Here is a 14,439-nt window from a genome sequence, read left to right on the forward strand (position 1 = left end):
CAAATGAACCTGTAGGTGCCATAAGAGTTCAAGCAGTTCTAGGATCAGATACTAAGTAGGAAGTCTCCAGATCCCAGCTACAGAACACCTAAAATCCACTGAAATCTTCATGTAGGAGCTTGAATTCCTTCCTAATCATAGAACTATCAAGGTTGGAAAAGACCTTGAAGGTCATCCAGTCCAACCATCACCAATACTTCCCAGTTAAATCATATATCTCAACACAACATCCAAATGGTTCTTGAACACTCCCATGGTCGGTGACTCCACCACTTCCCTGAACAGTGCACTCCAGTGCCTGACCACCCTTTCTGAGAAGTAATATTTCCTAATGTCCAGCCTGAATCTCCGCTGGTGCAGCTTGAAACCAATCCCTCTAGACCTATCACTGATTAGATGAGAGAAGAGGCTGAATGCACAGTTGTATTTAAGCAAACTAGAAATACAATTTTTTTCTTTTATTGAATCCTCCTTGAGCCCGCTAATAGGGGAGTAGGCTCTGCTTGGTGTCCTCTTAACTGAGCAATGTTTGTGTTTCTGCTAAACTGGGGCCGTGGAAGCAGTGGGGAAGGCTGTTTCCAGGGCTGCAGCTGAGGTATCCAGCACATCACAATGAGATGCATGTCAGGAACAGCCCAGGTTTCAGCTCAGCATGAGGAATACCAAGCTTCTCTCTATTTTTTTATGTGGCTGAAGTGGAAGCCCCCTGCCATAGGTGCAACTTCGTTACCTGTGATCAAGCCTCGCAGTCCGCCTAAGGATACAGACTTACTTGTTTCATGCATTTCCTCATTAGTTGCACAGTTTGGGATTTTCTTTAGAGGTAAATTATGCCTGGCTAAAGGATTCTGCTAACACACTAAAAGGATGAATACCATTTTGAACTAAAAACTGCATATATGCTGCTTGAGATAAGTGTTTAATCTCTTCCTTCTAATAACCTCAAATTCCTACATCACAGACACCTCTTTTGTGGCTGTATGGTCATCATATCCATTACGTGAACCTGCTTCAGGGAGCTCCACATCAGCAGTAGCAGTTCCTGCACCAGCTGAACTCATCGCGTGTTGTTTGCAGTGCCATAGCAACCCAGGCCTGCTGAGAGAGACACAGCAGAGACCAGGAGTTTGCAGCCAGGCCCTGCAGTTCTGTAGCTTCCATTTCTGGTCTGCAGGGAAGGATTTCACCTTTGTAAACGAGGTTGCCATCCTGCAGGGATGTGTGACGGCCCTTTGGTGCATAGCTCCAGTATGCAGTCCAAGAAGCTTACAACTGGTATGTAATGCTTTCTGAGCAGGGTAATGGGCTGGATCAGGGTTCCACAGGGAGCCCAGCCTTCATGTGACTGCCTCAGGTGCAGAGGCACTGATATAAAGGAGAAAGGTTTTCACTGTTAAAATTAAGCTTGACTAGCAAAACTCACCAGTCTGGAGACAGCTGTGATCCCTTAAGAGACATCACAAAAGATTTTTGAGATTTTTCTGTTTAAGAACAAACCAAGTTCTTTTTTTCCTTTAAATTTAACTTTTAATTCCCACTATTTGCTGTTCAAGATACCCAGAGCCTCATGCAAGTCTGTATTTTCATTAAAATCAGTAAGATTCTACTAATCAATTTTGCGGAGAAAAGCAGATGAACAGATAACATATACGTGAGAAATAATTACATGAAATGGTACTTTCATTGTATTTTAATGATTCTTGCAATAGTTGATGGTTTTGTGAATCAGTCAACATTACTGTATCATCTTAATATGTATTTTCTTTTCTTGGGTTATATTATTTTAATTCAGAATGTCCAGAAAGATAGTCGTGCCTCAATCCTTCCTTCTGCTCAGTAACTGAACTTAAACAAGCTTGATAGTATTGCTTGTACAATAAGCAATATCTCATTTTTGTGTTTCAGAGCCTCCGTGTATAACAGAAGAAGTGTTTGTAAGTATGTTTTATAAGGTTTGGTCATTCATTTTTTTTGTGCAATTGTAGAGCAAAAGAAAAGAAGAAAAGTTTTTGGAAGCTGCTTTCTTTCTGATTTCTCACTTCTTTCATCTTCTAAGTACGGAGTGACATTTACAATTTTCCCAGACAAGGAAAAAATCACAGAACACTTAGTTTGAAAATAATTGGGAAAACAACATCAACAACAAAAGGGAGAAACAGGAAAATGTGGAGAATAAAGATGAAAATGGCAAGAAAAGTGAAATAGAATGAAACAAAGAAAAAATCAATGGGAGTTTCTACATCAGAGTTTCAACCAATTCTCTCTTTCTTTTACTTTTCCTGTCCTTTTCTCACAGCTCATTGTAGGATCTCTCTTGTGTTTGTCTTCCCATCTGAAAGGTAGACACACTTAACAGTTCATGAGAAGTGAAAATGTGTATCTCACAGCGTAGTTAACATATATCTCTTCTTTACTGAGGATGCCTCTGTAACTGCATAAGTATATTTCAAAGTACCAGTTGATTGCTATTCATTCTGGGAGACTCCAGATACTAGGAAGATTGGAATCAGTCTGAATCCCGGCAGAGAAAATCTATATATATGTAATGGATATTTAGCATATGTAAATACTTCCCCTCAGATTTTAAACAATATCTCTGTGTATCTGTGCTTTTTTTCATGATGGCAGTAATAGAGAGGGCTAATTGGGTTTGTTTCTATGAAATTACTAGGAGGCAGTTGCACACCTTTGCAAAAAATGGTTTTAAAATTCCTTTCAATGTTAAAAGACTGAGGGAGAGCAGGCCCAGGCCATGTTTGTACACCAACTGCACGAAGGCAAATCTGTCAATCAAAATTGCAGTCGTGGAACATTATTTAACACACCTTGCCCTCCAGTTGCAATTATAAAGCTGCTTTTTCTAGTAATAACTTTGGCTGTGCAATAGGAAAGATGGAATGGGTAGAAATTAAGCAAAACACTTCCTGACACCAAAAGTCAAAGTTATAGCACAGTATATACAATCCTATAACCTATAATATTCAAATATGAAAGTGCAATTATGCTTTTAGATGAAAATAAGGCTGACCACCAAAAATATATATATGTATATATATATATATATATATATATATATATATGTATATATATATATATATACACACACATACCTGACGAAAGTATATTGTGTTTGTAGATAGAGGCAATTAAGTAGCAAAGCTTTCATTAGTAACATCATAAACTTTTTATTGATTAGTGATTCAGTGTGTTTATATCTCTTGCTGTTATATGGGACTACAGAGGATTATATTCCTGGCAAATTAAAAACACGTGTTACCTGCATATTCTTTATCAGCTTGTGCTGTTAATAAACATTTTGTTTTGAATAAGCCCTTTAAAACAGTGAGCTACTTACAAAGTGTATTATCATATCTAGCAATCTTCAGTCTCCTCTTTATCAGTTTGACATCTAGTTGTGCATTCCCAAACCAACATGAGGCAGACTGCAATGTGTTTCTAATGATTTTCTTTGTTTGTTCGTTGCTGAATTGAGATTTCTGGATCTGATTGACTGCCTAGTGGCACTAGTGGGAAAATTTTCTGTTGAATTCATATTGCTTTGGTTTAGCTGGTTGGTAAATTATCCAGTATAATTGGTACCCTACCATATCTAAGCCCATGGTACTACAACTGCACTAGAGCATGGATCTGTGATCCAAATCAAGTGTTTTCTGTAAGGCAGAAAGCCTTGCTTCCAGTGTCATCTTCTACCATTTAAATTCAAGAAAGGAAACAAAAATGTGCAGATGCAGCCTTGATTCTGATGAAGTCAGTAGGAAGCTTCCCAGTTCTGTCACATTGCAATTATGGCAGATACTGCTTGCTTGGTGAGCCAAATTATAGATCAGTAAACTCCCTCTTATTCCCTAAAGCATCTCTGAGCAGCAGTGTGGAGTGGAAGCAGGCTCTGCTGAGTGTCTCTACTCCCCTCATTCCCCAGTGGGAGAGAGAAAGGTATAATGTGAGGCATTTTTAGACCATTAGCTTATACACATATTTTCAAAAGTAAACATGCGGATGTCCAGCTTTCAGAAGCTTCTGGGTTTATGAAGGCTTTATCTGTGAATTTCTTGGCAAGGCATTTCCTTCCACGTGTCTTTTAAATTGCTGAGGACCTCAGCGGTGTGCAATGGCTAGAATCTAACAATGATGTAATGATTATATTTTCAAAAGTGAGAAATGACATTTTACAAAAGTTTACATGTCATATCTAATGGAAAAAAACAACAACATTGAGGCAACAATGTGTTCAAAACGTGTTAGCACAGATGATTATAAGCCTTGTTTTCTGGTTCTGTGTCTCTGCAGGAAGACTACTTAGCCACAGATGCTATGCTTGTGGACTACTTTAATGAATTTCTGACTCTCCCGGTAAGCACCTTACAGAAATTGCTTGCAAAACACAAGAAACGTCTTACTAACAGTAAGTTAATCCAGTTTAGAACATTTTGTTACTGGGAAGCTAAAAGGCTTTCACAATATGTCTGTAGTCCAATAGTAGCAGTTCTTACTGTTCAACTTTACTATCAGTGTTATGGAAAATCACACAGTATCTGGATTTATGGGGATGGATTTTCTCTTGCAAATATCTGTATTTAACTCACAGTGCACCAAAATATTATGGATATGAAATGAAAAAGACATGTAAATACATAAAAAACATGAAGAATCCACTTTTATTGCAGTATCATAACACACCAATAAAACCAGGGCTTCTCCTCTTAAGTTCTTCTGGCAATGTACTCAGAGATTAATGAATATTTTAGCTCAAGAACCAACTCTATGTGTCTTCATGACTGTGTAAGTCTCAAAATATCTCCAGAGAAGGAGACTCCACAACCCCCCTGGGCAGCCTGTTTCAGGGCTCTGTCACCCTCACCGTAAAGAAGTTCTTGTACACATTCATGCAGAACTTCCTATGCTCCAGTTTCAGGTCGTTTCCCCTTGTCCTGTCTCCACACACTGCTGAAAAGAGTCTGGCCTCCTCACTTTGCCCTCCACACCTCAGATACTGATAGATCTGGATCAGGTCCCCTCTCAGTCTTCTCAAGGCTAAACAGACCCAGTTCACTTAGCCTTTCTTCACAGGGAAGATGCTCCAGGCCCTTCACCATCTCTGTGGCCCTCCGCTGGACTCTTTCCAAGAGTCCAGCCCTTATACCTTTCCACCTCATTGCAAGGCTCTTGAAACTAAATTTTAAAAAGAGATAAAGACACAGCTCGAAGAAAATGTGTGGTGATGGGGTTCATTTTTTTCTCTCTCTTTCATTTTTTTTTTTTTTTTTACTTTATCCATCTGCTATGGGGTAATTGCATAAATCCAAGCCTAACTACATAGCCTTTAAACTCCTTCCATGTGCCAGGTTTTTCTTAGCACAGGAACACCATCTTCCATGCTCATTTGGAAACTATGCTTCAGGTTTTCCTCAAATCACAGAAAATCCCTAGTGGGAAAGAAGTTCAGCCCTCTTAGTCTCTGGATCTCCTTGGATATGTACAGGTTTCAGGACATCTTTTAGTAGCCAACATTCTCTTCGGCCTCACAGGGCTCCTCAACCCAGAGTCCTGGCTCAGCTCAGCAGCTCTGAAATGCAGCAGTTTGTCCCAGCCCTTCCGACTGCTCTGAAGCCCACAGCAAAGGGTTCACAGACAGTCCTGAGTAAACACTGCTTTATTCTGGTAATCTTGGTAGGTTTCTGAGATGACACATGGTCTCTATTTATTTATTGACATATGTTCATGAAAACAGAGGATGTATTAGCTGTGTTTATTTGTAATGTTCTCATAATTGGTTTTATTTTCTCTTTGATCTTTTCTTGAGGATTTACCCTCCACAGGATTAAGTTCCATTAATACCTTGGGTTCTGCGGTTTGAATATTCTGTACTCTGAATTTCCCTCCTCTTCTCAAACACTTTGACTAAAACACCACATTGAAAATTCCATTGCTTTATTCTTGTTGTGCTTATCCTCTGTTGCCTAGAAACAGTATTACCCAGGTGTGTTAGTTGTCAGGCAACAAGTTAAACTGAAAATGTTGTGTGACCTGATACAAGAAATCAGTGGCAGCATACGCTTATTTTAAGAGACTGTCGCTATTTTGATTTATAAAGCAACTCTGGCATATAGAACATCATAATAACCTTTAAGAAATAATGAAGTTACAATAGTATCTGGTACAATTTGACATGAGTAGTGGTGTACCCCAAAGGTCTGCACGCTGTAAAGAAAGACAGTTTGTAAGGAAAATACTTCAGAAAGATAAAATAAAAATCCCACGAGGTCTCTTGCTGCCAGTACTTTTGTAGTAAATAATCAGAAATGAAAAATTTATGAGAAGCATTGGTATATCTACATTTCCACTTGGAGCTGTTGGCAGAATATGTCAGAGAATATGCTTATCCAGGAATGAAAAGCTGTAAGTCAGAAGTCTCCATCCAACTCCATGTTGGAGGCCTCATTAGTATCAACTTGCTTCTCCCACGCCCAACAGGAGCTACCTGCTTAATGAAGGAAAAACAATTAAAGGAATAAAGGAATAAAGTTTGTGCCTGTTGCTCTTTCTGAAAAGAAAAACAGAATCAGCCTGGAAAACCTGATGCTGTCAAGAATGACATCAGGCTGGACCTATGAGTAGCAGGTGACAGAAAGGGAAGAAGGAAATCCACACTACTGCATGTTTCAAGTCCTTCTCTGCTTTGAAGATAGCTGTGGATCATTCTGTGAGGCTACATTGCATGCTCATCAATTTCCTCTTGTGTTTTCCGTGTCTGCGGAGGGAGGCTGCTGATGCCATTAAAACCTCACTTAAAAAAGCTTTTAAATCAGTTACGCCTCACATGCATGTTATGTTGAGTCTTATCCAGGACTAAAACATCTTTGACATTCAAGGAAGCAGAATAATCTATCCTAACTTCCTACTGAAGGTGGCTTTACTCGTAATTTGCCTTTCTTCTCTCTTCAGTGATGGTGTGTGATCATAACTTGTTTTTTACTCATCAACAGAAGGGAAATGCTGCATTCACTAACGTCAGTGGGAGATGTGGCACTGACCACATGACCATATGCAGTTTGAATTTTCCAGGCATTTCCTAAGGCTGCTCAGATTCTTTTCTGGTCTGGATTCTCACTGACTTTTATTTATGATCCATATATACCCGTCTTAAAGATGTTTTGGCAAAACTCCTGGATGAGATTTTGGTTCATTCCCACCCTTTCAGGGCCTTAACCTAAGAGGAAGCCAAGCTGTGGTCATCCCGTTTCTCTTGGGATCAAACTACATTAATTAGGGTGGGATGTGGTGAGCATACTTATGCAATTTGTTAGCTGTATCTGAAGTGTATCTGAAAAGTGTTAAGGCAGAGAACAGCAAGATTTATATGTCTGATATCCTGGCAACACAGTGATGGATGCTGTTTTGGTTTTGTTTTGGGATGACTGAGGGAAATTTCCCTTCCCTTCATTTAAGCGTATAACTTTAGGTTTCATAATCATATATTCTATTTATTCTTCAGCTGAAACCATATTCAATGTACATACGACATCTAGGAAATCTCTGTCAAAAATGTGCAGACAATAGTTTAGATTTTTAAAGTATTGCGGTACCACAATGTGAAAACAGTTTGTGTTGTTTGCTTGAAGGTTTTTATTTGAAGCTGAAATAAATGCACTGAGTAATCTCAGTTATACTGGGGCCAAAGGGAAAATTGCCCATGGATTATAGTTAGTAAAGTCTGTAGACTTACTTGTCGGTATTCTCAAATCCTTGTTGATCCTATTTATTGTTCCAAATTGATAATGTATGAATCCCAAGTTTCAAGGCTCCTGCCAAAACTAATTTTTTTCCTTTTCTTAAAACATCTTGCAGTATAATTTGGCTTGGGAGCTTTTCCTCTTTATCTTCAAAGGATCAAAAACTGGCCCAAATTGAAAAAAGACTGCAGGGAAGAATGCATTGATACTTCTAGTCTTTGGTTATTGTATTTTTCTTGTCTCTAAATTGCCAAATTTGGGGTAAGAGAGGCATTTCTTACAGTATTATATTGGCACAAACATTTATTTCATAGCGTAGGCTATTATCCAATCCTTAACACAACGTAGTCATCTCCACAGAAGAGATTTCTTGTTATTATGATGACCTGGAGTATGGTGATGCCATAAACTTTTCCCATTATTGTCCTGTGAAACATTGCATTTTATGGCACTTGGCTTCTGTGGGAAAGGTTTTAGGTTTGCTATTTTCTGTGTGTGTGTGTGTGGCTTGTAATGTGTGGGAATGGCTAGAGTGTGTGTTTTGTTCTAAAGCTTTTCACATACCAAGAGCACTGACTGATTCTCTCTGTCCGGTTCTGTAGCTGGGAAAACGTTTCCTACAAAACATCAGCTTAGGTTTTTTTTTGGCTGGTGTTCCTATTTGATTTTATTATAACATTATCGTTTTTATTTTTGTTGTGGGGATGAATTAAGAAGGTTATGACTTACCTCTTCTTTCATTACGCCAATATAAACTTTCTATTTATCATCCTAGTTTTCTCAAGTGAGCTGGTCAGATACACTTCCCCAGAAAGGCTTAAAAAGTTCTAAAATGCTTTCATATGATGCTTCGATGAACAGTTTTCTGTATCTGGACGAAACTGGGTGTTGCACAGAATTGTAGATCTCTCCATGCTGGAAAGGGCCTCATGGAGGTCTGTAGTCTTGCCTCCTGCTCAAAGCAGGTTCATCTCCTTAGTGCTCAGACCAGGTTGAACACCACTTTCCTCATTTGGACTTTGGAACCTCCAGCAATAGATTCCATAGTCTCTTTGGACAGTCTGTTCCCACTCCTATCATCCTGTTATTTTTTTTTCCTACATCCAGTTGAAACCTCCCCTGTTTCAGTGTATAAGTCTCAACTCTTGTCCTGGCTCTGTCAATAATCTCCTTGTAAATACTGTCAGACTGCTGTTAGGTCCCCACTGCACTCTTTTCAACTACACAAGCCATGGTCCCTCCCTCCCTACTCACAGGGCTGGTGCTCCAGCTTGTCAGTCTTTTGCTGGGCTTACTGAAACTTATGAACATTCTTCTTGTACTGGGGAACCAAATCTGGATACAGTATTTCAGATATGGTCTTACTAGTGTCAGGTAAAGGAGAATAATTGCCCCTGGGGACAGGTAACTCATACCTTGGTCCAAACCTCGATGTTCTTGCCCAGAACCACCTGTTTCAGTCAAGTATGTAATATCTGAAGTCTTAATCCTGTTAACCCATCACTCATGAACATTCTTTTGTTCCATTACTATGTGTCTTATAAATGATTTCTAGTTGGACACCCAAAACAACAATACCCTCTACATCTTAAAACTGGTCACTGGCATCTGTCTTGCTACATTAAAGTTGCCATATGTTTTCTGTTCATTTAATTAGAGTGTGTACTGACAAACCTAGATCTAGAGAAAGTTACAAGAGATAAAATACAAGTAGATAAGTGATAAACTACGGCATCTTTGCTTCGTTTTTAATTGGAATATCATGTAACTAACACAATCTGTTCCTATCTAGTTGTGTAGTTCTAGGCTATGGAATTTGGATTTTGTTTCCTTTTTTCTTCTGCAAGAAAGTGCACTTCAGATCCTGAGAGACTGAAGCACCTTGCCTTCTAGTGTATTTTCTTCTGTTTCCTCCTCAAAAACACATGCAAGCAACAACAACTATGTATACATACATACATACATACATACATATATAAACACACACACACTATGTATATACATATATACACATATACACATATACACATATACACATATACACATATACACATATACACATATACACATATATATAGTTGGAGGTTATTAAGGTAGAACCACTTAGAAGTTGATAGCTGTCCAAATTAGCTTTGCAATTAAGTGAAATGTACACACAGCAAATGAGGAGATCTGAATGGAGTACAGAGAACACATAAAACAACACATAAAAGCCTCTCCTAAATGCTGTTCAGTGCTTCTGGAGAAAGGCACTAAATCTTGCAGAGTACCCTAGAGAAAATTAATGCCAAAAGAGGCATGAGGTGTCGGAGAACAAAAACAAGCCTTGATTTCAACTACGTAGGTAACTAAACAGACTGATGCAATTCAGTGCATGACTCTGGCCAGTGACTCTCCGTCATAGGCCCTAATCGTATTCTTAAAGCTCTCACATGATATGCTCTTTGCCAGGCTGAGCCTCAGCAGTGAGATGTTATGGGATAAGCAGGGAATGTTGTAACCACATGTTGCAGCCACATGGTTTTATTTTGGACATTCCTTTATATGACATTAATCAACACGGGGACTTCAAACAGGAGCAACAAAATAGCTGACACTGACATGGTAACTTTGGACTTCCATAGGTGTAAAAGAAGAATGAAATTGGTTTATAATATACTTCTATATTATATGTAGTACATATTCAATATATGTAATATGTACGTGAATTATGTCTCTGGGTGTAGATATATATGCTTCTGTATGCATACTGTGATATATAAAGTTCAAGGAAATGAGAAATACAGTACCTGAAGTAGTATAATAATCTTAATAAGAGCAAGGAAATGACAACTGTACAAACACCAGGTGGGAGCCTGTTTGGAATAGTGCCCAGAAGGGTCTTGGCACTGGATCTGGATACGGCCAGGATTTCACATTCTTGTTTTCTTCAGTTCTTGACCAGTCCTCCATCTGAGTACTGGGAAATGCTCATATGCTCTGGTCGTATAGATCCTCAGACTCATAAATGTCTTGGGTATTCCTCAAGGTTTCTGTAAAATCAACCAATGCAGTTGTGTATGACCACTAGCTACAGGTCATCTATTTTGGTAGATGTTTGGCCTCCAAGTAATAACATAGGGAAAAGCCTTTTCTACGAATGGAAGTCTTCAGATTCATCCTCCTCAAATGCTCTAACATTTTAGAAATCAGATTCATTGTTGTTCTTTTCAAGCTCTGACTGTTTGAGGTTATAAATGTGAGAATGACACTGGAGATGTAAACTTGGAGGTAAGTAGTATCCTCCAGAACAGTTACTGAAGTCACTGTAAACTATATATTCTAGGAATTTGTGTAGTGAATCTATAATTCGCGTATGAAAATGAATGGTCTGTTATCTAGAATGAGTCAAAATCAAGAGAAAGAAGCCTCGTAATACCATCTTGCATTCTGTAGGATGATTCTGTTCTATAAAAAGTAACTTCTAAAAATGAGTTATTTCCCCTATTGCAGTGTTATAAACTTTCCAAACTTCTTTTGTAGACTTTTGCTCAGCCAGTTAAGTTTAACTCAGACTTTGGGGTTTTTGAAGTAGTTAATGACATCCCACAACGCCTGGAACACCAGCTGAAAAAAATTCTACATGATCAGAAACCTCCAAATCCCATTTATGATGTTATAAGAAAAGCAAAGAATGATGGGCAGCATTCCAAAAAGATCACTGATTCTTCGGCGTTCAATATTGATCCAAATTACAACACTATGGTAAGCATCTTATAGCCACTGGATTTATATTTAGATCTTACTGTAGAGATACTGGCAGTAGTTATTGTTGTGTTTGGCTTGGTAGCTTGGGAAAAATGTTGATTTATGTTAGGAAAACAGAATGATGGGCCAAACTATGCCCTGCAATGCACATGTGTCTCCCAGACAAGTGAATGGAATTACACATATACATCCTGTAGCACAGAATTGTGAAGATTCTATTGGGCAGGATTCAGTTGTGTGGTCTGAATACTTTTTAATATTAAAAGAAAAAATATTATGATAACTGTTACTTTACTAGTGATCCCTGGAATGTGCAAATTGACTGAAACTAATGCATCTCAGTCCTTCCTTATTAATTAATTTCCTTGTGCGGCTATGAGCTCATCTGTGGTCTGGCAACACATAAGTCTCTCCTCCATCAATTCCCCAAAGATTTTGATGGTTAGCATCAATCGAAATGGCCAGAAAAAATAACCTTTAGCAACAAGAAATGTTGGATTTTAGAACAAATATGTTCAAGACTTGTTCAAACAACTGTCAATTACCTGCTTGCTTTCAGGACTATCTTCAGCACCAGATTAGGCATGTTAAAATCAAAATCTTAAGAACTATATGCACCTCAGAGAATGCAAGGCAGTATAATTAGTTGTGTGAGTTTACCTTTAAGCAATTGATTTGGAGGAGAAAAAAGATATATATTTCTCTGGGATACTTGGTTTGTTCCTTTCTTGCTTACTTTGCATTGGTGTGACTGATGTGACTTCAGTTCATTTCATTCAAGGCCAGTGTAAGGTCTTGCTACATTTTTAGAGGCGGCTGCTCTAAATTATGTCATAGCTGGAAAGCTGAGAGAAAATCAGGGAGTTAAAGCAGACTGCTGCTTTGCTCAGTGGAAGCTTGATGATTTTCAGAAAAGAAAACAGTGTCGAGAGAGGTCAAAAGGCAATGATGTTTAACAAAACGATAGTTAAGTGAGATTGCAATTATCTGCAATAGAAACTGGACAAATGCTATGACAGGAAAAGGCTCACAGACATCTCTACCATGTTAAACCATTATTTTCATGAATACGTTGCTTGGGAGCACAAAAGCAGAAGAGCTATTGTTGATATCTTATTTGGACTCAGGAATTGACTGAGAAAAAGTTTTGTGCTTGTAAAAGAATGGCTAATACTGTTCTCTGGGATAACCTCACACCATTGCAACTTTGGTCAGCCTTTTTTGACGAATTGAAAGCCATCACATTGTCTTCTCTATTACTTAAATCTCTCATGGATTGGAGCAACAGGCTTCCTCTATTATTTAAGGATATCTTCCTTTTTCCATGGAATTTTCCAAGGATGGGAAGCACAACTTCCTGAAGGGAGGTTGTGATGAGGAGGCATTTGGCCTGTTCTCCCAGGTAACAAACAGGACCTGAGGAAATGGCTGCAAGCTGTACCAAATGAGGTTTAGATTAGACATAAGGAAAACCTTTTTCTCTTAGAGAGTGGTCAAGCACTGGAATGGCTGCCCAGGGAGATGGTGAAGTTGCAGTCCCTGGCAGTGTTCAAGAGGTGTCTGGATGAAGAGCTACGAGATATGGTTTAGTGGCTTGTGTTAGCAATGGTAATGGGAGTATGGTTGGACAAGATGATCTTGTAGGTTTTCTAACCTTGTGATTCTATGATTCTGTGGTATTTTGAGGAATAATATGCTTTTGCACTTTTTTCACCTTTTTTATGGTGTTTCTTCTTGTCTGTCACTTTCCTGTTGGTTAACATTAGTAGGCAGCTAAGCTCCATGCTATCATTTGCTCACTTTTCCCCAGCAGAATGGAGAACTAGGAAGGTAAAAGAGAGAAAACTCATGGGTTGAGCTGAAGGCATATCAATAGGTAAAGCAAAACCTGCATGTGCAAAGAAAGGGTAATGAGGAATTCATTCACTACTTTGTAACAGTGGGTTGATATTCAGCCATTTGCAGGACAGCTGGGCTCAACGCACATTGCAGCTGCTTGATGAGACAAACACCAACACTCTGAACATTCTCCCTCACCCCTCTTCTTTTCTTCAGCTTCATTGCTGAGAATGACGCCATATGGAAAGGAGCACTATTTTGGTCTGATGGGGTCAGCTGTCTTGGCTATGTCCCCTCACAGCTTCTTGTACACCTCCAGCTTCCTTGTTGGCATGGTGTGAAAAGGCTTTGGCACAGATTAAGCCCTGTCTAGCAATAGCTCTCAATATTGTTTTGGTCACAGATTGAAAATAGTATCATATGAGATAATATGAAGAAAATGAACTATCCCAGCCTAAAAATGTACAACAGGCAACTTAAGTCCCTCATCCTATTCAGCTCTGGCAGAGCCTGAGATAAACTGCCAGAAATCAGTATTGCAACTACTTAAGATGGGAGAAGTCAGCTTCATTCACTGTACCACCCTATGACTGAACTAGAAGAAGTATCTCAACACCAAGTGGTTCACTTCAGATCAAATAGGATTTGATCTTTCAGGAATAGAGCTTTGCTGATCCTTCACTCTATCTGCTTGTGTCTTCAGTTGCTTCACACTGTAAAGAGATTTACAGTTGATTCCTATGAAAAGTCATCTTGAGCAGCCATCACTGTCACAAAAGTGACAGAAATTATCTGTGACTGGAAAAATTATGTAGACCTTTCAGGCATACTGAATTCAAATGCACATAAACTAATAAATACATCAGTGCTGTTTTTTTCTCCACCTCCATTTTACACTGTCACAAATTTATATATAAGTAAAAGATCTTTCTGTATGTGTGCCCTCATGCTTGGGAGTTACTGATATGGAGCTAAATGTCTTATCAGTGATTGAAATCAACTAAGCCTGAAACACATGAAGAAAAAAACCTGCAAATTGGGTAGACCCAGGCATCACTATGGAAAGAAACTGGCTGGCATCCCACATACCTTACTTCAGAGA

General features: G+C 38.8%; 1 protein-coding gene across 4 annotated transcripts in view; it reads left to right on the forward strand.

Annotated features, from left to right (window-relative positions):
* The first annotated feature begins 1,081 nt into the window (after positions 1-1,081).
* The window catches only part of RGS22 (regulator of G protein signaling 22), a 60,473-nt gene continuing 47,115 nt past the window's right edge, over positions 1,082-14,439 (forward strand). For all 4 annotated transcript variants that reach the window (XR_014942477.1, XM_032442814.2, XM_032442815.2 and 1 more), the window contains exons 1-4: positions 1,082-1,275; positions 1,906-1,934; positions 4,309-4,371; positions 11,274-11,495. Coding sequence is in view for 3 of the 4 variants with exons in the window: in XM_032442814.2 (XP_032298705.2) it covers positions 1,218-1,275; positions 1,906-1,934; positions 4,309-4,371; positions 11,274-11,495 (372 nt within the window). In the remaining variant the exon portion in view is untranslated. The remainder of the gene's footprint in view (positions 1,276-1,905; positions 1,935-4,308; positions 4,372-11,273; positions 11,496-14,439) is intronic.

This window comes from Coturnix japonica, chromosome 2 (assembly GCF_054131305.1).
Source record: "Coturnix japonica strain WE chromosome 2, WE-NBRP24, whole genome shotgun sequence".
NCBI classification, from domain to species: domain Eukaryota; kingdom Metazoa; phylum Chordata; class Aves; order Galliformes; family Phasianidae; genus Coturnix; species Coturnix japonica.